Source organism: Aedes aegypti, unplaced genomic scaffold (assembly GCF_002204515.2).
Source record: "Aedes aegypti strain LVP_AGWG unplaced genomic scaffold, AaegL5.0 Primary Assembly AGWG_AaegL5_hic_scaff_44_PBJ_arrow, whole genome shotgun sequence".
Taxonomy (NCBI): Eukaryota; Metazoa; Arthropoda; class Insecta; order Diptera; family Culicidae; genus Aedes; species Aedes aegypti.
Genome location: NW_018736120.1, coordinates 41,134 through 64,539, shown reverse-complemented (window position 1 = coordinate 64,539; position 23,406 = coordinate 41,134). Strand labels below are relative to the sequence as shown.

General features: G+C 41.8%; 1 protein-coding gene across 1 annotated transcript; it reads left to right on the top strand.

Moving 5' to 3' along the window:
* The first annotated feature begins 9,688 nt into the window (after positions 1–9,688).
* LOC110681131 (synaptotagmin-14-like) lies at positions 9,689–19,688 on the top strand. Its single transcript, XM_021856904.1, has 6 exons — positions 9,689–9,729; positions 10,979–11,699; positions 11,755–12,306; positions 18,401–18,541; positions 18,606–18,770; positions 18,822–19,688. The coding sequence occupies exons 1-6, from the start codon at positions 9,689–9,691 to the stop codon at positions 19,026–19,028; spliced, it is 1,827 nt and encodes a 608-aa protein (XP_021712596.1). The 3' UTR covers positions 19,029–19,688.
* The last annotated feature ends 3,718 nt before the right edge of the window (positions 19,689–23,406 follow it).

The window sequence follows — 23,406 nt, the reverse complement described above, 5'->3', positions numbered from 1 at the left end:
GGCTGTGTGCAGAAAACGCTTTGCACCTGCGGACGTGCCATTGCATCAGAAGACGAAGAAGGTACGTCTAGTTGAGAAAATCGATGAAAAGTCGAACGACCTCTCAAGCACCGATAGCAAACTGGACTCTAAATCGGATACAAGCGGAAAATCTTACTACTGTTTCCATTTCGGAAACGACACCAACATTCTGGAATGCAAAATCGGTGGTGTTCTGTTAGATGTGCTCGTGGACTCAGGATCCGACGTTAATTTAATCCACTCGACGGCGTGGGAAACCTTAAAGCATCAACGAGTAGTGGTTTACGAAATGCAAAAAGGAGGCGACGAAGTTATCAAAGGGTTTGGAAGCAAAACACCTTTGAATATTTTGGGATCATTCAAAGCTAAGATCGAAATCGGAAATAAAAGTGAATGCGCCAAGTTTTTCGTCGTAAAGGAAGGTCAACGTTGTATCTTAGGTGATACAACCGCAAAAGCTCTTGGACTTTTGAAAATTGGTGTCGAAGTTAATCAAGTGAATAATGTTCCATTTGGCAAAATAAAGGATGTACAGGTACAAATTCACATGGATCCGACGTTCAAACCTGTATTTCAGCCGGTGCGACGTGTCCCACTTCCCTACGAGTCTGCTGTGAACCAAAAATTGGATCAACTTCTGGATCGAGACATCATTGAGGTGAAATAATTTCGTCAAATGATATTCTTTTGTTACCATATCAGTCTGAATAATACATGATATTTACTCACCTATTTTTGAATAAATAATTATTGATTCGAATAGGGTAACACTGAAATATACAATAATCTAAATGTTGTTCAGTAGTAGCACACATCCTTACGTTGAATTTGTTGGAAACACTATTTTAGGTCAAAACAGGACCTACAAGTTGGGTATCGCCGCTAGTCGTGGTAGGCAAGTCGAACGGTGAGCCACGTGTATGCTTAGACCTTAGACGCGTGAACGAGGCAGTTTTACGAGAACGATATCCCATGCCGGTAGTCGACGAGTTACTAGCACGCATCGGTAAGGGCGCAATAAGAAGTAGACTTGATATTCGTGATGCATTTTTACAAACGGAGCTTGCCCCTGAGTCACGTGACGTGACGACATTCATCACCAGCCGAGGTCTCTTTAGATTCAAGAGACTTCCATTTGGGCTGGTTTCGGCTCCTGAGATTTTCCAGAAGGTGATGGAAGAAATCTTGGTTGGATGTGAGGGTAAGTCATGTTGAGTTGTTACTTATTAAAAAAAAATAAAATAAAATAAACATTGATTAATAGGGACGGTATGCTACCTGGACGATATATACGTTGAAGGCGAAAACTTAGAGCAACATAATGTTCGCTTAAACGCAGTATACGAACGACTGCGAGATCGTGGGGTGGTTTTGAATCAAGAGAAGTGCGTGATCGGTGTTCCAGAAGTTCAATTCATTGGTCATGTAATTTCCCCCAATGGTATACGTCCTTCATCATCCAAAGTCGAAGCCCTCGTATCCTTTAGGCGTCCGGAAAATGCGTCCGAAGTGAAAAGCTTCCTAGGGCTTGCAAATTATATGAATAAATTTATCAATAATTTAGCAACCCTAGACGAACCATTGCGAAGACTAACAGAACAATCTGTAAAATTCGAATGGACAAGCGAACACCAGGCATCTTTTGAAGCCATCAAAAATGCACTTTCACACCCCGTCAGTCTTGGATATTTTAATGTGGAACATGCAACGTCTGTCATCGTAGACGCCAGTCCTAATGCATTAGGAGCGGTGCTAGTGCAGACTGATAATGTTGGGGAACACCGTGTCATATGCTATGCATCTAAATCGCTGACCAAAACTGAGAAACGGTACTGCCAAACGGAGAAAGAGGCGTTGGCGGCCGTTTGGGGCATCGAAAGATTCCAGATGTACCTTCTCGGAAAAAAGTTTGATTTAATTACCGACTGCAAAGCGTTGCTATATCTATTCACCTCACGCTCAAAACCATGCGCTAGAATAGAAAGGTGGGTGCTTCGCCTGCAAGCCTTTGATTATTCGATCAAACATATCGCTGGAGAAAAGAACGTAGCCGACGTTCTGTCACGTCTGGCGACTCTGGTACCAACCCCGTTCGATTATTCCGAAGAGCTTTTCGTTAACGAGATTGCCAATGCAGCCGCTACCAACGCGGCTATTAGATGGGAAGAGCTCGATGCCATTTGTAATGAAGACGATGAAATTCAGGAACTGCTACGAAAACTAGAAGAGGGTCGTTTGTTTGAGCTTCCAGCAGAGTATCGTCTTATTGCACAGGAGCTTTGCCAGGTTGGAAACGTTTTGATGCGGGGCGACAGAATTGTTGTTCCAAAATGCTTGCGTGAAAAGGTACTAGTTTTGGCACACGATGGCCATCCTGGAACACGCATGATGAAATGCCATCTTCGTGCTTCCGTTTGGTGGCCCAAAATCGACACTGATGTTGACACATTTGTTAAGAAATGTCGGGGATGCATGCTGGTTTCCACCCCCGATCCACCCGAACCAATGAGCCGCCGAGACTTACCAACTGGACCTTGGCAGGATGTTGCGATAGACTTTTTAGGTCCACTCCCAGAAGGACAGTTTCTACTGGTAGTCGTGGACTACTACAGTCGATACTTTGAAATATGTGAGATGACTAGTATCACAGCGGAAAGTACGATTGACGAGTTGAGAACTATATTTTCTCGTTTCGGCGTGCCAACAACACTAACGGCAGATAATGCACCACAACTGAGCGAAGACTGCGAACAATTTGCATAATTTTGCCGCAGCTACGGAATCAAGCTTATCAACACCATTCCGTACTGGCCTCAAATGAACGGGGAAGTTGAGCGTCAAAACAGAACCATCCTCAAACGATTACAAATAGCACAAGAGCTGGGACAAGATTGGCGGATTGAACTCCAGAAATTCCTGCTCACATATCGCGCTTCAAACCACTCCACAACTGGTCGCTCGCCTGCTGAAATGTTGTTTGGAAGGAAGATTCGAACAAAACTTCCGCAGCTGTCAAACTCCCGTTATGATGATGAAGACGTTCGAGACCGTGATGCGATGCAAAAGGAAAAAGGGAAAGAATACAGTGACAACAAAAGGCGGGCTAAGGTGAGGGACCTTGTTGTTGGGGATAGGGTGCTTCTTAAAAGGATGAAAAAAGATAATAAACTGAGTACAGAGTATATGAACGAGGAGTTCATTATATTGCGAAAATGTGGATCGGATTTGATAGTTAAGTCGCTAGTTACGGGAAAAGAATTCAGAAGAAACACAGCACATGTCAAGAAGTGTGAGATATTAAATGATGCTGAATCTTCGACTGGCGCTATGGATACAGAGCAAGATGCATCAGAAACAAATACTACATCTCCGAATGGTGGTTCTTCATCAAATCGGGATGCACAGCAATCACTGGCGGACCAAGGAGGAAAGCGGAAGCGTAAAGAACCAATGTGGTTTGAAGATTATATGTCACATTTTATTAAGAAGTGTTAAGGGGGATGTAGTGGCGCACCCCTCGTGCAACGAGCGTAATGTAGAGTTCATATGTAGAGATATAGAAAATGGAGAGTAGAAAGGAAAAGAGAGGAGGGAAGAGGATTTTGACTGTGACTATCAGGGTGAACGGTTGTAAGCGGGAAAAGTAAGTTGTGAAAATATATATTTAAAACGCGAATAAAACGAGTGGATTTGCTGCTATTCATCCGAAACCTCTACAGGTATGATTCATGATCAAGCGATCGTTAACTGAAAAATGAGCATTGTTCGATACTCTACCAGGCAAATTCCGGAAACGACCGTTATCGTAACGGATATTATCTTTCATCTGCCTGGCACGAGCCTCAATGACCCTTTTGCGTGAAGGACAATTCCAAAAATTGGACTTATGGTTAGCCCCGCAATTACAACATATGAATTTGGTGGTATCTTCCTTCACTGGACAGACGTCTTTGGCGTGAGAAGAACTTCCGCAAATCATGCATTTAGCATCCATGCGACAATTTTTTGTACCATGACCCCACTTTTGGCACCGACGGCACTGAGTGGGGTTCTGGTAATTTCCTCCAGGTTTCTGGAAATGTTCCCATGTCACACGGACATCAAACAAAAGTTTTGCTTTTTCTAAAGCTTTAATATTATTTAGTTCTTTTTTGTTAAAGTGAACAACTTTGAACAAACGTTCAGTTTTGTCGTCATAAGTAAAAAATTTGTGCTTCTTCTCTTCAAGATGTCTGAGAAGAAGTTCACGATCTTTAAGAGTTTCCGGCAAAACGCGACAGTCTCCTTTCTTTGCGATTTGGAAGGAAACCTTGATTCCCCTAATGGAGTTCAAGATCTCCTGCCTAAATCCCCCAAATTCGGAACAACTGACCACGATAGGCGGCACTCTTTGCTTCCTCACTTGAATCAAAGAGCCTGGGCTAGAGGCTGCTTCAATTTGGTGTTCGGAAAATTTATCTAGAGCATCGAACTGATTGCTCATTTCGATACAATTATTCATTTCACCCTTGGAAGAAAGTTCGCATTCCGGGGAAGCGTCCTTTCTTCCATTCTTGCCACGTGTAGTGACAGTTTTAAAACCCACTTTTTTGGAAGGAAGTAGTGAATTCAGAGATTCACCCTTCCTTTTGTTTGTTGTTGATACCATGTTTAATTAATAAACGAAAGAAGACGTGACCTTCGAAAGGTTTTTTCCCAAGACGGTGTCCAAGAAGGATTACCACCGCTAGCTTTCGCCAACGGGTCCAACGAAAAATCGAAGGCACGGATCCAAACAAGGATCGTAAAGGGATCAATAGCAGAAAAAATAGTACTGAAAAGTACTGTTTTAGAAGCACTGAAAAGTACCGTTTTTAATTTTAGCACTGAAAAGTACTGTTTTGTAGCACTGAAAAGTACTGTTTTATTGCTTTAGGTAGTTTTTAAGAAAACTTCCAAGAGCAGAGAGAATTCGTGTACGCACAGCACGAAGGTACGATGCGCACTGATGACGACCTTAGTAACCGAAGTTTGTTAGTTGTAATAATCAATAAAACTTTTCATTCGTTTTCTAACGTTAAACCCTATCAGACGTGTTTTACTTGCGATAGGTTATGGGCCCAGGACATTGGCCGTAACGCAAATACGAAATTGGCCGTAACGTAGTCCTGAAGAAGTTTTTTAAAAAAGACACTACACGTTAATGCTTCCAGTGGGCTATTTGCCCTTTGAAGGAAGCACCACACTAGACAACGGACTAGCATGCAACGCCCAGTGGCACAGTCAGAAAACATTCCTCTCGAAAAGTTTTCGGCCTGAGGCGGGAATCGAACCCACGCTCCTTAGCACGATACGGCTAAATGCCTCGGTGACACTAACCGCACGGCTACGAAGCCACACAAAGTTTTAAGTTTATCAAACGGTAATTGTAAAGATGTTCTCGAGCGCTGGTAGTGGAGGATCTGGAGATGTAGTTTCCGGTGCAGTTCAATCTGGATCAAGGGCAGGAAGTACTGTGGATCCGAGAGTGGTTCGTGCGACTGGTAGTAATAGCATATCTCTTTCGATCGAGAAGCTCAAAGGCCGAGAAAATTACGCGTCATGGGCGTTCGCCATAAAGATGACCTTAATACGTGAAGGTTTCTGGTGCGCTATTATGCCAAAGGAGGGTCAAGTCGTCGATGAAGATATTCAAATGCGAGCGTTATCATCAATTTGTCTCAGTCTCGAAAAGACTAACTACAGTCTAGTCATGGATGCGAAGGACGCACAAGAAGCCTGGAACAAGTTGAAGTCAGCATTTCAAGACGATGGAATTTATTTGTTGCAGCAACTAACGTCGATACGGTTGGAGAATTTTGAAAGTACGGAAGCATATGTGGATGCGTTGTTCTCAACAAGTCACAAGATAGCAGAAATCAAGTTCCCCGTAGCCGATGAGTGGTTAGCGTCTTTATTATTGATTGGACTACACAAGTATTATGCCCCGATGGTGATGGGTTTAGAAGCGTCTGGACAAGCTTTTAAGGCAGATGCAGTGAAAGCGAAAATCCTGCAAGACGTTAAGGTGAAACATGGACCACGAAGCGCAAGAGATGAGGGAGCATTCTACAGCGGAGCGGAGCGAGAACACCAACCCCAGCGTCGTGAGAAGCAATCAACAAGAGTCAAAGAGGATCGAGCGTGCTATTATTGTCAGAAGGTAGGACATTACGCGGCAAATTGTCCCGAGAAGCCTAACCAGAAGACCAGCAAGGGACGAGCAATGTGCGCAGTTTTGGAAGTCGGTGACGTGGACCAAGGAGAATGGTATTTCGACTCTGGTGCCACCACACACATGGCAAAACTTGGATGGAATCTACACGGTAAGCAGGAGATTTCTTGTCAAGTTAGTACGGCGAACAAAACCAGTATGATGACCAGAGTCAAAGGCGTCATAAGTCTGGATTGTGTTGAAGGCCCTGTGGATGTACAATAAGTCCGTCAGTCAGCAAGATAGGCAGCAAAGGTTTCACGGTGAAGTTCACAGCAAGTGGCTGTACAGTGCTGGATGAAAATGGACAAGTTTTTGCGTCGGGAATAGCCGAAGGAGGATTATATCGACTGAATCGGCAGGTACAAAATGCGTTTTTATCAAGTGAGTTGGAAGCATGGCATCGAAGGCTTGGTCACCTGAATGTGCAGAGTTTGAAACAACTGAAGCAGATGGTCACTGGCTTTGAATCGAACAAGATGGATAATTTGAATTGCGTAGCATGTTTTCAAGGCAAACATTCCCGAGACCCATCTCCAAACAGTGAATCCAGAGCAAGCACGCCGTTGGAGCTCGTACATACGGATTTATGCGGACCATTTGAAGTACCTTCGTTGGCCGGTAGTCGATGTTTCGTTAGTTTTATTGATGATGCTACTAGGAAAGTTTTTGTGTATACCCTGCGGACCAAAGATCAAGTATATGAAGCTTACGAAGATTTTAAAGCAATGGTTGAACGACAAACTGGTTTCAAGTTGAAAATTTTAAGAAGCGACAATGGACGAGAATTTATCAACGGTCGGTTTGGAAAAAGTTTGAGGCGTGATGGTATTCGGCATCAGAAATCTTGTCCGTACACACCAGAACAGAACGGAGTGGCGGAAAGAATGAATGGAACAATTCTGGAGAAAGCTCGAAGCATGTTGAATGACGCAAAAATGCAGAAGAAATTTTGGGCTGAAGCTGTGAATACTGCGGTATATTTGATCAATCGCAGCCCAACACGAACGTTACATGGTAAAACTCCAGAAGAAGCGTGGACGAATAAGAAGCCGTACGTTGGACATTTTAAGATTTTTGGTTCTGTTGCCATGGTGCATGTTCCGAAACAGAAAAGGTTGAAATTGGATCCGAAATCAACGAAATGTGTATTCGTCGGTTATGCAGATGATGTTAAAGGCTACCGACTGTACAACCCGGAGAATGGAGGGATTATTATTAGCAGAGATGTGAAGATACTCAATGAAGATCAATGCAATGGAGAAATAGCCAACAGAGATGATAAGGTAGATTTTTTGGAAATTGAATTTTCTGACGTGATTGACGAACTCTGAGCCCCAGAGATGCTGGAAGGAGAACAGGTAAATGAAATTGAACCGAAAGCAAATGAAGAAGAGATATCCAACGCAGCAATTGATGATGGGGAAGATTCTAGCGATACCAGCAGCAGTTCAGGGAACGATTTCGAAGATGTTAGCGACGAGATTGCGCTCCCACCGCAATCAGTTAGACCAGCTTTCCAAGAGCATGAGTTTAGGCGCAGCGGTCGGGAGCGCCGCCACCCAGGCAAGTATACTGATTTTATAACTTATAGTACGTATACTGGCCAAATTGTATCTCAAAACCCACAGTCGACGGCCAGAATCACAAACGGTAACTCTACAATGAACAGTATTGAGTCAATGAGCGATCCAACCACTTATGAAGAGGCATTGAGCAGACCAGACCGGAAGCTATGGCTCGAGGCGATGCAGGCGGAGATCGCTGCCCTGCAGTCCAATCAAACGTGGATCCTAGAAGACTTACCAGACGGAGCAAAAGCCATCAAGAATAAATGGGTTTTTAAAATAAAACGAGGACCAGATGGAAAAGTTGACTGCTATAAGGCACGTTTAGTGGTCAAAGGATGCTCACAGAGGCCAGGCATCGACTCTGATGAAGTGTACGCTCCGGTAGTGCGATATTCGACATTACGATATTTGATGGCATTAGCGGTAAAATTCGATTTGGAGGTAGATCAAATGGATGCAATCACAGCATTTCTACAAGGTAAGCTGAACAATGAAGTAATCCATATGCAGCAGCCAGAGGAATTTGTAACGGGTCCGACGAAGGTGTGCCGACTTCAAAGATCGCTTTACGGCCTCAAGCAATTTAGTAGAATATGGAATCAGCAGCTTGATAAAACGTTACGAGAATTTGGACTGGAACAATCAAAAACGGATCCTTGCTTGTACTATTCAATTGAAGAAGAGAATATGCTGTTCATTACAATTTACGTAGACGATTTTCTTATATTCACTAATGACACAAACATGAAGAAACGCTTGAAGAAATTCTTGTGTAACCGATTTCGCATGAAGGATTTATGTCAAGCGAAGTATTGCTTAGGACTACAAATCACCAGGAATGAGGAACGAGGAGAATTATTGTTAGACCAACGTAAATATATTGAAGACGTACTGGACAGATTCAATTTGGCAAATAGTCATCCCGTTTCAACACCATTCGAACCTAGCGAGCGTTTGGACAAATCAATGGCCCCGAAATCAGAGGAAGAAATTGAAGAAATGAAAAAGGTTCCATACAAAGAAGCTGTTGGATGTTTGCAATACATATCACAAGCCACGCGTCTGGATATTTGCTATGCAGTCAACGCAGTTAGTCAATTTAGTTGCAATCCAGGTCAAAAATATTGGGCGGCCGTCAAAAGGATTTTCCGTTATTTGAAGGGAACGATCAACACCAAGCTCTCGTTCATTAAGAATGGCAACGATGAAATCATTGGCTTCACCGATGCAGATTGGGGAGGAGATATGGACACTCGACGATCAACTACGGGATACGTTTTCATGCTTCAAGGTGGAGCGATTCCATGGAATGTTAAAAGGCAACCAACAGTAGCTTTATCATCGTGCGAGGCAGAATATATGGCGTTATCACGAACGATTCAAGAAGCGTTTTGGTGGAGAAATATGCTGAAGCAAATTTTTGGAGAAAGACAAATCAAGATTTTCTGTAATAAGCAATCTGCTATCGCCATAGCCAAAAATGGAAGCTACAACCCTAGGACAAAGCATGTCGATATACGTTTTCACTTTGTTCACGATGCTATTGAAAATGGTTCAGTGGTAATCAATTACGTGAATACTAAGGACCAAGCCGCAGACGGATTTACCAAGCCTTATGTACAATCCGGAGTCTCTACCATGAAAAGGATCATCGGAATCAAGGATTAGGGAGGAGTGTTAGCATCAAGTAATCTATGACGACCTTAGTAACCGAAGTTTGTTAGTTGTAATAATCAATACAACTTTTCATTCACTTTCCAACGTTAAACCCTATCAGACGTGTTTTACTTACGATAACGGCAAACCCAGTATCCGGTAGGTGGCTAAAGCTGGAAGGATACGATAGGCATGGTATGTTGCAAGAATGCTCGATACCAACTCTCCAAAGGCGTGTAGTGCAACGAGGTAGGCAGGGATGTCAAGTCAATTCTTCAAAAATCTGGAAGATTTTGAAAATTTGTCTGGAAAATCGCTGGATTGTCTGGATCGTATTTTATTTAAAAAACCTTACAAATTCATTTCAATTTTTTTCTGGATCTCCTAGATTTCTGTAAAATGGGGCCTCAAAAATCTGGGATATTCCAGACAAATCTTTAAGGTTGGCAACGCTGGAGGTAGGTGGGCGGATCAAGTGCTCAACGATTTGGCGAGTTTGGGATAGAACCGAGGATGGAGAGAAGGCGTGAAACTATTGATTCAGTATTATCCGGTCACACAAAGCTGAGAATCAAGCTCTGACGCAGTAGGGACATAACACCAGGAAAAGAAAGAAAAAGGCCTTGATTTAGAGTTTCCGCAAACCTCTTCGTTTCGACTGTAACGTAAAGTATTGCAATAACCCATTTTTGGAAGCTGCTTCCTTTCAGCAAACCATTCGCATAGGGGAGCCAACGACAACGACGCTACATGGTCTCAAATGTATCGTCGTTAGGTAGGACATCGAAACGCAACTGAGGAAAACCGGAGACGATTCAAGTTGATATCCACTATGCGATAACGTTCACTTAACTTTATTGTTATCGACCCGCTCCGCCACATGGTATACCGGCTGATCATAGTAGGCCGTCACCCGGCACGCAAAGTGCGAACTGTGGGGTTTCTATTCGCTACTGTTAGTCTCTGGTTACTTCGATGAATAAGGAAGGATGCATGATAGTGTCTGTAATGAACTTGTGCACAAGTATGGTATGTACAGAAAGTAAATCGTCATTATTACTGTGCATGGCGCATGAGATAGCGGTATCCATTTTCGCTGGAAATCGTCGGCACGTGATTATTTGATTTGAGCATCATAAATGACAATTTCACGGAAAAGGGATGTGTTTTCCATTGGTGTGATTTCCTGGCACTCCATTAGGAGCTATAGCTACCGCCCACCACGGCGTCATTCAATTGCGACTGAAATATACTCTTTGAACGATGTTGGTGGTGTAGTAATTCAAGCGTGGTCGTTGATGGGCTTGGATCAGTCGAGGGGCCGTTGGGATTTGATAGGGAGGGTATTTTTATTCTAATTGTTCCAGCCCATATGTTGCTGCCAAGCCTTCTCATTAGGATGGTCAATCAACTGTGGACTTAAATTAGTCTAATGTGAGACTAATTACAGTTAGTAATTGATATCTATTTGTGAGCGGAATTCTGCTTCACACGATAGTCTTTTTTCGTCTTTCTCGTTGCTAAACCTAAATAAGTTTCCTAACATCGCTTTTTCTTTCGTCAACCTAGGGAGCCGCTTTGCCTACGATGGCAACTCCAGTTCTGACTCGGAGGAGGAAATACTCCGCCGGTTGAAGTTGCAGCAGTCCTGTAGTCTACACAGCAGTGGCCAGCTGTCACGGTACGGTGCCGGTGCCCTGAGTCCGCTAGATCCCGATCTAGCGCCCAGTTTGGGTGGCTTGCAGCACATTACCATCGGTTCACCGTTGGATGAAGGGCAACTGAGTAGGAAGGAGAGCCGTAAGCATCATCATCATCATGGCCACGGGCACCATCATGGCAGTGGCAACGGTCATCATCACCATCATCACAGCGGTCGGCACGGATCGTCGAGAGATCCTTTGGCGTTGGCTGAACGAGGTAAGATCGGGATGCCGCACTCGAGTAGCGAATGCAGCTCGAATAGTTCGGTGGAAGCTTCGGTGGAGAGCAATACGGGTTTGGTAGGTGGCGAGAAGAAAGATCGACGACTGATCCTGCAGTCTGCGGGAGGGGGGATGAAAAGTAGTACCCCAGCGAAGGAGATGCCTTTGGCGGATGGTAAGAAGGACCAAGGGAGCAATGTTGTCGGTTCGAGTACGAGCACAAAATACAACAGACTACCTTTGCAACAGCAGGATAGTTTGGAAGATGTCCCAGATATCAACAGCAATCAGGATGTAAGTATACACATTGTCCAGAGTTGTCACAATCTCTAAGATCTCTGTCTTGTAGTGCATCGTAGTCCTCTCGCAGGAACCTCTGTTCGATACGAGCGATCTTAAATCGCTCAAGTCTGACACGGGAACGATCGGTCCTAGACCGGAGAGTCCTACTTCAACCAGCTGTCCGAACGGTACTCTGGAGGTGTCCCTGCTGTACGACGCACCGATGCGCAAGATGACAGTTCATGTCCTTCAAGCACGAGGTATCCCATCTCGACAAAGTGCGAGTAGTGCACCCAGCAATCCCGCAGATCCACCCAATCCCAAGAGCACTCAGCAGACTACCCACACCCAGGTAAGGTTGCTGATGTTGCCAAGCAAGAAGCAAAAACACAAGACCAAGATCCGATCCGGGGAGAATCCACAGTTCATGGAGAGCTTCTTGCTGCATCGGGTCAACCCGGAGGAGGTCAACTCGATGGGTTTGAGAATTCGGGTGTACGGGTGCGAGCGAATGCGACGGGAGCGGCTGATAGGGGAGTCTATTGTAAGCTTCGCCAACATCGATCTGGAGCTGGAAACGAATCTTTGGCTACCACTGGAACCGAGAGCGAACTCCGCGGTAAGTATCGATTGATTTCTCGGATATTGTAAATCTAATGTGGGCTTCGTAGCCGTGTGGTTAGTGTCACCAGGCATTTAGCCTCATCGTGCTATGGATTGTGGGTTCGATTCCCGCCCCGGCACAGAGGAGCACCTAGAGTAAATTCGTGGCCATAATTTCGATTTTGAAAAAAAAGATTTTTGGCCCCGCTATATTTTTTAAACATAGCTAATAGTATGCCGCATGTTGTGGCTACATTGAAAAGACATCAAATAAATTTGAAAAAATGTTGAAAGAGTTCAAAAAAGCAGGTTTTTGAATGGTGTTTTCATTTTTTTATATTATATAATCAGAATTATTGTTTCCATATGAACATTTTTGCCAAAATAAACATATATTTTTAACTGAACTTTTTATTTATGAATATAAGAAGAGCTTCTGCATAAAATTACACAGCGTAACAAAAATGACACTTTCGCGTGTCTCAAGGATCAAATTATGTGTCTCTAGTAGATTTTGGGTCGCTGAATCTGATGCCATTCTCAGAAATGTTCCAGCACGTCACAATTTTTAGCTACAGGTCGCCAAAGTTGTATAAAACACTGGTTTTATTGATGTTTACATGAAATTTAAAGTATGATTTATAACTTTTTTGTGATACAATCTACCAAACATGCTAAATAGGACTTGAACTTTCAATTTAGATACAAATCAGTTGAAATTTTACGATAAAATTTAGGTTAAATCGATTTTTTTCAACATGTTTCAGTCTTCATATAAAATTCTTCGTTTCTCTTATATGGCATAATACAATACTTTTCTGAACCACCAAAAAATAACATTTTACCATCGAAAGTATTATGAACTTCGTTGATAATTATTGTTCTATACATAAAGTTTGAATTCTGTGACAAATTGAGCAAACAAATTGCCGTACAAGTTGGAAAACTTGCATGCAAGTTGGCTGAAACAGTCAAATTTAGCATTTTCAATAGTCAATATCTCAAAAACTAGACGTGCCATGATATTTCTGAAAACGGCAATGGACTCAGCAACCCTTAATTTAGTAAATAGCGGTATTTTGGTTCTTGAGACAAAACCGGGTTCCGCAGTGTTATCCAAAAAAATATTTTTTATTTGTTTATTTTCAAGGCAATTTTGCACAACAAAATTTTAGTAATTTTTGGTAAACTGAAAAAGTGACCTTATACGGCAATATCCGGCAAAGTTTCGACCACAGTGTGAAACTTACATATGTTAGCTATCAATACAAGCATAAAACTTTTCCGCATATTTCCGCACTTGAATTTTTAAGGCGTTTGAAAATATCAGTTTTTACCATTTTTTTTCGAATATTTTTAGCCCGCTTTTCAATAACCTTCTATCTCTAATCATTTAAAGTGCATGTTCTTAATGCGTTTGTTCAATGTGATGTCCGGAGAAATTATAATTTAAACATTTTTCTCTTATTTGCATAACTGACATAAGTAAAATTGTTAATTTTATAAATAACGTTTATCACAGTTTTTACACATGACATCGCCAAATCAGATTTTGCAAATTTTTAAAATAAACAGAAATGCTTTGTAAGAGACACAATGGTGCCATGGTTTAAATCTCCATGTTTTTTAAACTTCTTCTTCTTCTTATTCTTCTTGAAATTACGTCCCCACTGGGATAGAGCTTTCTTCTCAGCTTAGTGTTCAATGAGTACTTCCACAGTTATTAACTGAGAGCTTTCTTTGCCTAAATTGCGATTTTCGCATTTGTATATCGTGTGGCAGGTATGATGATACTCTATGCCCAGGGAAGTCAAAGACATTTCCATTACGAAAAGATCCTGGACTGACCGGGAATCGAACTCAGATACCTTCAACATGGCATTGCTCTTAAGTCGCGCACTATAACCTAAGGCTAAGGAAGATCTATAAATCTATGTAATTTATATATGGGAGAGTTTGAAGTAACAGCACATTAATAGGTTTTCAGAAATATCGTTATTTCAGTTGAAATGGATAATTATCCTTGTTTTTTTATCTGTTCCCTTCAATGTTGTCAATGCCAAACAACTAAATACAGGAAAACAAGTCCGACGGTAAACCTCACTGGCTCATGTACAGAAATTTTCTAACAAATGTGGGTTTAGTGCTAAAAATAAACTCTAAAATAAAAATTTGGGGGATTCCATTTCGGTGTGAAATTCGCCACTTGTCAATGCGATTATTGTGAGTTTTTGAAATTACTCTACATACTGAGTTCCGGCTCCCTGAATACGAATATGCTCTTCAAAAGAAAACTATATTTCTGGAAATAATGAAAAAAATAAAATAAACAATAATTTCGCGGAAAACTTGAGGCGTATTTGAAAAGGATTTTCCTGATGTCTAACAGATACTGAATTATTTCAACAAAATGAGCTCATTGGTACGAGTTTTGTTGGTGTTATCTGGTTTGGAGCTGTAATTTAGGCATCCTAACAAACTTTCAGGCTGTTTTAGAATGTTTGTCAAAATCGTACCGTACATGATTCTTGAATTTTACATTATTTTTATAGAAATAAACATTCTTCAACGCAAAACTCTTCACGACGTTCGATCCAACAATATTCAACAACGTTCGTTCACGCCATTGTTTGAAAAAAGTCGACTGTATTATACGCATAAAAGTCCATTTCATCGAGTATTATGGTCCCAAATTTCAGAAATGACGGGTATCTAAAGGATTCTCAACAGACTTGAAAGTTGTGTGTGATAATTGGATGAATTAATCAATAAATAACATGATTTTATATTCATGGGAATAGGAGTCCAGCTGTAAAATTTTCACATAATTATGAAGGAATTCTTATGAAATTCGTCTACTTTTTCATTAAAATTTTAAGACTGATGGGCTTAGGCTGACTCCTCATTTTGTTGATGCGATTGACATTTACAAAATATAGATAGTCCAAATAATCCGTTCGTGATATCTTGAAATTTTTGGATCAGATTTTTGTAAAAATGAGGCATACATATTTTTTTGCAAAAGGCATGGAGAAAGCGTTTCATATATTCAATATACCAGTCAATTTTATTATTCCATTAAAGGGAAATTTGATTTTATAAATTCCAAATGCAATATTGCATTGTATTCTTTTAGAAGAAAAAGAATATCTGAAAATGAATTTCTGAGCATACCTAAAAAAAATGTTTGAGCTGGTATATCCAATAACTGTTAAAATTCTAATTATTCATCGATTGCTGACCCTCTTGACGAGCTAGAGGCGCATTAACTTATGCCGTACAAATCTGTTTTCCATCTGTTGCTAGAATATTCGAACTCAAAAACTGTTTGTCTTCGACGGCATTTTTTTCGATACGAATAACTGATGTGTGGATAATTGTCCAGAAACGATTCGAAATTATTCCTAATTAAGTTATAAAAGCTTTTTAGTCAATATTAAGGTATGAGCAGATTGTTTAGGGGAAAAAATAATTTTGGCCATGATTTAGCCAAATAACTCTTGTGTGCCCGGACGAAAAATTTTCGTGAAGAATGATTTCCGACTGTGCCACTGGGCGTAGCATGCTTAGTCCGTTGCACGGCATAAAAATTAACAAGGCAGTCTCTTCACTGATGTACCGTTTTGATTCATATTACGGACACTTAAGGCCTCAGTGAAGTATAACCCAGCATGGACCATACAAAATAAAAAATTCTGTATGATTTTTTAGCGTTATCGAGCGTCGGAAGCCCATAACTTTCGGATGGTGGGTAAAGAATACGCGTCCGCAACTTGAATAATTTTAAATAAATCAAAACGTGTGGCTTTTTCATGATTCTTATTCCGGACGCCCCCTCACTTTACCTCATATTCCGGACGCTTTGATTCGAATTACGGACAGCTCATGATAATCATTAATGGAACAGTCAAATCATCAATTGAAATCGTTCAACCACTTAAGAGACGTCTAAGGTAGTTGGGCATTATAAATTTGCAATGATATTTATGGAAAAAACCTAATAAAACGAGCCTCGAAAATGAGAACTTTTGGACGGCGAAAATTGAAACATTTCGTGTGAAATGTTTCCCATACAAACGAGAGTGTCCGGAATTTGAAGCTGTCCGTAATATGAATCAAAACGGTAAATATCGAGTTTCATTATAAACATGTGACGTCACTCCTATCGAACCATATACCTTCCGGACCACTAGATCATTTTTTTTTCGCAAATTTGTTCGAGGTGGATAGGAATGACGTCGTCAAGTAGCTGTCAGTTTTCGGAGTATATCACCTTCTTAATTTTAGTACACCGTGGTCCGTTGTCTAGTGTAGTGCAAGATTATTATGATGACAGGTTTACCGATCTTAGCAGTCAGTGGGTGCGCGGTGTGGTTAGCTGCGGGGAAGGCGGAAGTGACAGCTGGCGAGTTGGCTAGCTGGCGGGTTTGTGTACTCAACCGTTTCTATGGGGTTGTTAGGGAATGTTTATTCCAACAAACATAAACACAGTGAAGTGGAAAATTTTTCCAGCATTTTGTCGCGAATCAAATTTTCGTCTTTAATGTAGTATTCCGGTGTTTTGTGTCGAAGAAAAGCAGATTATTTGAAAAATTGGTTTACAATTGCATGTAATGCATGTACATGTGGAAATTTCGAATAGTGCAGCGGGTGAGAGCCACCCACCACCGATGGTTTACCGATGAAAGAGAGGTTGCGCCACGGTGTCGCCGTCTGACGATGACGGTTGTATTCTTGTAACTTTATCTCGTAAGTTAAGTCATTCTACTATCAGTGCATTACACAGTGAAGTAAATTCAGATACTTTGCCGCGTATACCACACAGATGTGGGTGTAAAAGAAACATTCTATACCTACTGTGTCACGCCATGCATCTGATATCGAAACAACCAAAACAAATTCGCCAGCTGTCACTTGGCATTTCAAAATGGCGGAATGGGAAATCTGACACATTGGGCTACCTCCCTTCTAGATACCTTCACTGAGGAAACTGAAGTTATGTTATTCATAATACCTTTCGTATGAAACAGTATTTTCTTAACTGAAAAACATTTCATACGACGCGTATGATTTTCATAACTCGCTTATGAAGAACATACGAATTAGATTCAAGATTCATACGCGGTCCTATAACATTTCATACGATGTGCTTATGAAATCCAAAGCAAGCCTTGTTTGAAAAATATCATACGTTTTTCTTATGAACCGAGCATCAAAACGAAACAAAATGGCGTTTGAACAAATGAAGCTCGCGAGTTGTAAAGTTCTGGTGAAAACGATGGCTATGTTTAGAGGTAAATAGTAAAAGAATAATATTCAAATTCATTTGTTAATATCGATAATTCTATGTAGAGTGGAGCAAATATGGCGGCTCGGGCTAAACTTTGTCTCGTGCAATGGCAACAGAATGGAAATACGAAGTTTTCTTGAGCGTGGCATCGAAAACGTGAGTTTGTTTATTAGGTTTAATATTATGTTTCAGTAATTGATAATCGGCTATCTTCTTCAGAATCTGTCCAACTTATCAATAGTGAAGAAGAAGCTTTCCGCTAAAAGCTTGGCACCGAGCTTTTTCCAGTTTTACAACGGCAAAATTCGATTGGATGACAATTTCAACTGGGAGAAACACTATATATTTGTTATTAAACAATGATAAAATGTATACTTTCTGATAATGGGTTGTTTTTTTTTAAAATTTGGTTGTATAAATTTAAGAAAACTACGAGAACACCTCTTGTTATAATTAAAATATTGCAAAATATATAATAATATGAAATACATTACATATATATTCATATAAAGATCATACTTGAACATACTGAGCTTCATATAAGTACACTTCGATGTTCATAACAATCATCTTTAGATTTCATACGACACTTTTATGGAATCTATACTACTGTACTGCAAAACTCATACCATACCACATGCTAATTCGTTCATAGCGCCATTGTATGAAATTTATTTCATTTTCTTTTGGTAAAATTTCATAATCGTTTCGTATGGAAATCGAAATATTTTTTTCCTGGTGTGGTGCTTCCTTCAAAGGGCAAAATGCCCATTGGAAGCATTAACGTGTCAGTGTCTAATGTTCCAAATGTACGTTTCAGAACACCGGTTCTACGAGTGATCTGTTGAGTTTGGCACGATCGGACAGTACGGGTTCTACGACGTCTATGCAGCATGGAGGTGTTCCAGAATTGCTTCTGGGACTCGGTTACAACGGAACTACGGGTCGATTAACGGTTGAGGTAAGACATCTTTCAAAATCTCCGTATGGCCGGAGTCTAAAATCTGTATTTCCACCAATTCCAGATCGTGAAGGGCAGTCAATTCCGCAACCTGGCGTTGAACAAGGTCCCGGATACGTACGTCAAGCTGTGTCTGGTCAGCAGCATGGGCCAGGAGATGGCTCGGGCGAAGACCTCCACGAGACGTGGTCAACCGAATCCGTTGTTCAAGGAGACGTTTATCTTTCAGGTATTCTACCCTAAGAAATGTGTTCCTCGAGTTCTAATCCTCTTCTTCCAGGTGGCCTTATTCCAGTTGAACGACGTCACACTGATGGTGTCGGTGTACGCCAAGCGGAACATGAAACGCAACGAAATGGTCGGCTGGTTCAGTTTGGGGCTGAACTCGAGCGGTCCGGAGGAGAACGCCCACTGGGGCGACATGCGGGAGGCGATGAACCCCCGCTCGGAGTTGGTGACGCGATGGCACGTGCTGGTGGATTCCTGATTTAACTAGCTAGGGCTCTCCCCTCGGCAGAGCACGGTCATCAGTGAGGATATTGCCGAAGTAGCGATCCCCGGTCGGCGGATGTCGACGTCGTCCCGCTATAACCATCATCACCGGAGCCGTCGAAGCTCCGGAAGTATGGCGTCGACGTTGACCAGTCCAGAGGTTCCGCCGGTGGCGTTATCGTCGCAGCCAGCCGTTACGGTGGCACAGCCGCAGGCGCCCACCACAATCCCGTGGGATCGGGACTCGGTGGCCGTCGATATCTCATTGATGCCAGGGAGTGACCTAGAGTTTGTTTAAAACCATGCACGATTGAGACAAGTATAAGGAAGGATGAACGAGTGTGGGAGAAGTGCAAAACCGTTACGTTTGTAGATGTGTCATGTATGTATGAATGTTTGTCTGTGGTGTGGGGTAATAGTCGTGACATTCAGTTTTGCCTGCAAATTGTCAAGCAGTTTATCAACCAATGTGGCACACGTTTTAGTTTCAATCTTATAAATGAATTTTGATGTTTCAATCGTGTCGTATTTAGGCGTAAGATTTATGCACTCAATCTAAGACGTGTTGGATGTGGCTAATAGGTATGTTTGATGGATAAGAAATCATTTTTTTCCACAGGAAAAAAAGCATAGAGGAAGGTAGTACACGAAGCTTTAATAGTAGAGCAAACCACAAGAATGGAACATGCAGGAGGAGAATACTGTTGTGGGAAGGATTTTGCGGCTAGAAGTGTCAGACCAAATGCTGAACTTCGGCTTCTATCGACTTAAGGTGCTATTTGACAGATTCAACGGAATCAACTTTTTGGGAAACTAGAGAAAGTTTGTCACGCTAGATCGAAAAGCTATGTAATATTTTTGCCAAGAGGAAATACTGCCTTTTGGTATGATCGGAAATTTTAATGCAAGTGTAAATTAAGTTATCCTTACAGATTGTATCGTTATTCATTATGACAAACTTTTCCAAGTTTCATATAATTTGGAAACTATTTATTTTGCAGTGTTTATTTTTAATTTCTTAAACAAGGGTTTTATTTTTATATAAGTTGAAGTATTTATGATTCACATTTTGTTTTCAATACAAATACTGTGGTCTGATTCGGGTCAAGTTTCAAACATTTGTTACACTGGAACAATTACACTGTGAATTCTGTTGTAATCGATGGTCGAATTCATGATTCGATCTTCTTTTTCTTGCACAGTGCACAAAGTGGAGTCCAGAACATGTCTTAGTTTAATTTCTCGATTGATTAAAGAGTTCATTTTTAAGTTTGGACAACCCAGATTATACATACATAGATACATTCTAAAGGATCCATTGACCGGTGGATTCTTCATTATACAGAAATGTTGAACGGGGTCCGTCCCACTCGGGTTTAGATTGGGACTTTAACAGCTAAATTAAAAACAATTAATTACAAAATTACTGGTACTTAACGGTTGAATTGAATTCATGGAAGGAAAAGGTAAGAAAAACCTTCATCATAGCAAATAGAAAGGGTATAGATAGAGGAAAGGTACAATACTACTATTCTAATATCACAGGAACTACAGGCACAATTGCTCGAGCAAAGGGTTTGCTGATGTTGCACATCCCGTCCAAAACTTTGGGAGGACACGTTGGAACCAGTCGTTGATTTTTTCCATTTTTGCAATTTCGTGAACGCCATCTGTTGGATACTGTGGGTCTAGGTTCAGAATCATTTTTAGTATCCTCGGAGACAAACCAGCCAACGGCTGAAAGTCTCGATAATAAAGATAATAATAATAATTTTTAGTATCCTATTTTGTTTCACTTGAAGCTTCTTTCTATGAACAGCTGCGCAGTCATACCAGGCGGGAAATCCGTACGTCATTGACGGCTTGAACACTGTCTTGTAGATTAGGAGCTTTTAGTTCGTAACCAACCGTGAACGCCGATTGATTAGGGCGTAAAGCATTCTTATTAATTTGTTGCATGTTCTGAGAGTGTTCTGAATGTGGGTAGCGAACGTTAGTTTGCGGTCCATAGTTAGTCCAAGATATCTCGCGTCGTTTGACCATGGAATCTCGCGACTTCATACAGAGATCTGATTTTGCGGAAATTGTGGGGACTTCATTTGCGGGTGAAAAAAATCGCCTGTGATTTATCCGCGTTGGTTTTGATTTTCCATTTTTCTGATAAGATTCGATGGAGTTTTGGGCCGATTGTAGCTTGGTGATTACTATGGCGGGGTCAGAATCGGATGCGACAAAACCCGTATCGTCAGCGAAGAGATAATTGGGCTTATTCTACGAGTGGCGTGAGGTGACAATTGTCGGTGTCGTATAGCGAGGTGGCAATTCTCGACTCGAGTGAAGTGACTCGCCGTGCAAATCAAATGGAGAGTCACTTCACTCGAGTCGAGAATTGTCACCTCGCTATACGATACCGACAATTGTCACCTCACGCCACTCGTAGAATTAACCCAAATAATGAACATCTTCAAGCATCACTAGGTCAGCAGTGAAGATGCGATTGACATTTTATGAAGGATTGCCTCCTGTCATACGGAATCGTAAGCTTTTTCAACATCTAATAGGACCATACCTGACCGTTGGTAGAATGGCCTCGTTTGAAGCCAAACTGTTAATCGGGATGATCCGAGTGTTTTCAAGGTGTTGCTCTATACGCTTTAGGATTATGCGTTCTAGAAGTTTGCTGAAGGTAGGCAAAAGACTAATTGGTCTATAGTTAGGCGCAATCATAGAATCCTTGTTTGGCTTCGGGATACCAATCACAACGGCATGTTTCCAACTGGATGGAAAATACCCGATTCGAAGGCAAGCAGAAAATATTTTGGCAAGAAAAACAATGACCTTTCGAGATAGCCTCTTGATAACGCAGTTCCGTATGTTGTCATGATCCGGAGATTTTTTGGATTTCAGTTTTCGAATTGTCTGGGCTACTTCCTTTGGGTGGATCAGCCATGGGTGAGTGCCAATCAATTGGGTCTGGTCGATGCGGTTGATTGACTGCTACGACGGTTTCAGGATCGTCCGCCATTTGGTTGGAGTGTGCTTGTGCAAAGCTCATGGCCAGTTGCTGCGCTTTCTTTACCGACGAGGCGATGATGGTGTCTCCTTGGCGCAGTGGTGGGCTGTATTTGGTGGATTTACGCAGAGCTTTGGTGATTCTCCAGAGAGTGTTTCGATCATCGTTCAGCGTGCTCAGCGTTTGCTTGAATTTGTTGTAATTGGCTTGATCGCACTCTTCACGAATTCTGCGATTAAGGAACGAAACTATGTCGCGGTAAATGGGATCCCTTCTCCGGTACCACTGGCGCCGCCGTTTATTACGTAATGCGATCAATTTACGTGTACTTTCAGGAATTGTTGCAGTTTGATAAGTTCGTTGCTGGACTTCAGGGACCGCAGCAGCATCTGCGTCAAGTATGGTCGTTGTCAGGAGCACTATAGCAGCGTCAATATCAGCTTCGTCATTGAGGGTTACTACAGTTGGATCTAGTAGGTTCAGCTTAGCGTTGACCTCACGATGGAGACAAGGCCAGTCCGCACGAGCATAGCAGCGGATTTTTTGTGTTACTCGTACAGTTGGAGCTAAGAGACTTATGCTGAATGTTATCGGGCGATGATCCGAGGACAGTTCGTTTAAGCTGACGGGCTTTGTCATATCCAGCAAGTTGTTCGAGAGAGTCAGGTCCAGCGTGGATGGACGACCGCGGCCGGTAGGGTGAAACGTGAAGGAGTCGGAGAAATGAATGAAAAAGTTTCGACTGGCTGCTTCTTGGCACAGTAGTAATCCTGCCTTGTTAGCCTTCGAGCAATTCCAATGGCGATGACGGGCGTTCAGATCACCTACTACAAAAAAACGGTTCGTTCCTTCTTGTGAGGGTGGATATGTCACGACGAAATTGTGTCCAATTGGGTGGTCTGCTTGCACCGGGGAAATAGGCTCCGATAATGTGTCGCGCTCTGTCGACAGCGAGGAGAGGAAGTTGCTGTGTTGTGTTGTTACGTGAATGCTGCCTTGCCTCAAGCTGCAGTATGCATTAATTTTTTTGGTGTCGATTTCCGTTCGCGGATTATGCTATTGTGCTGTGATATTTGCATTTGTCAATCATTAAATTCTCAATTTCGTACGGTGGTTACCGTGAAAAGGTGGATTGAAATTCTATCGCAACCGATTACGAACGCCATAACGCTGATTGTTTGTTATCGCTGTGCACTGTATAGGATGGCTATGAGAGAAACTGGCAATACACCGTCGATCTGCAAACAATGCTCTTCTTCAATCGTCCGAGGTGATGATTGTATCGCTTGCGAAGGTTTATGCGGCAAAGTGTATCACATTAAGTGCGTCGGGCTTAGTAGAGACGAATTGAAGGCATACC

Coding starts and splice junctions, on each gene's coding strand:
- LOC110681131 (XM_021856904.1), top strand. CDS start 9,689: ATGCTCGATACCAACTCTCCAAAGGCGTGTAGTGCAACGAG. Junction 12,307..18,400: donor AACCGAGAGCGAACTCCGCG/GTAAGTATCGAT, acceptor TGTACGTTTCAG/AACACCGGTTCTACGAGTGA. Junction 18,771..18,821: donor AGGAGACGTTTATCTTTCAG/GTATTCTACCCT, acceptor CTCTTCTTCCAG/GTGGCCTTATTCCAGTTGAA.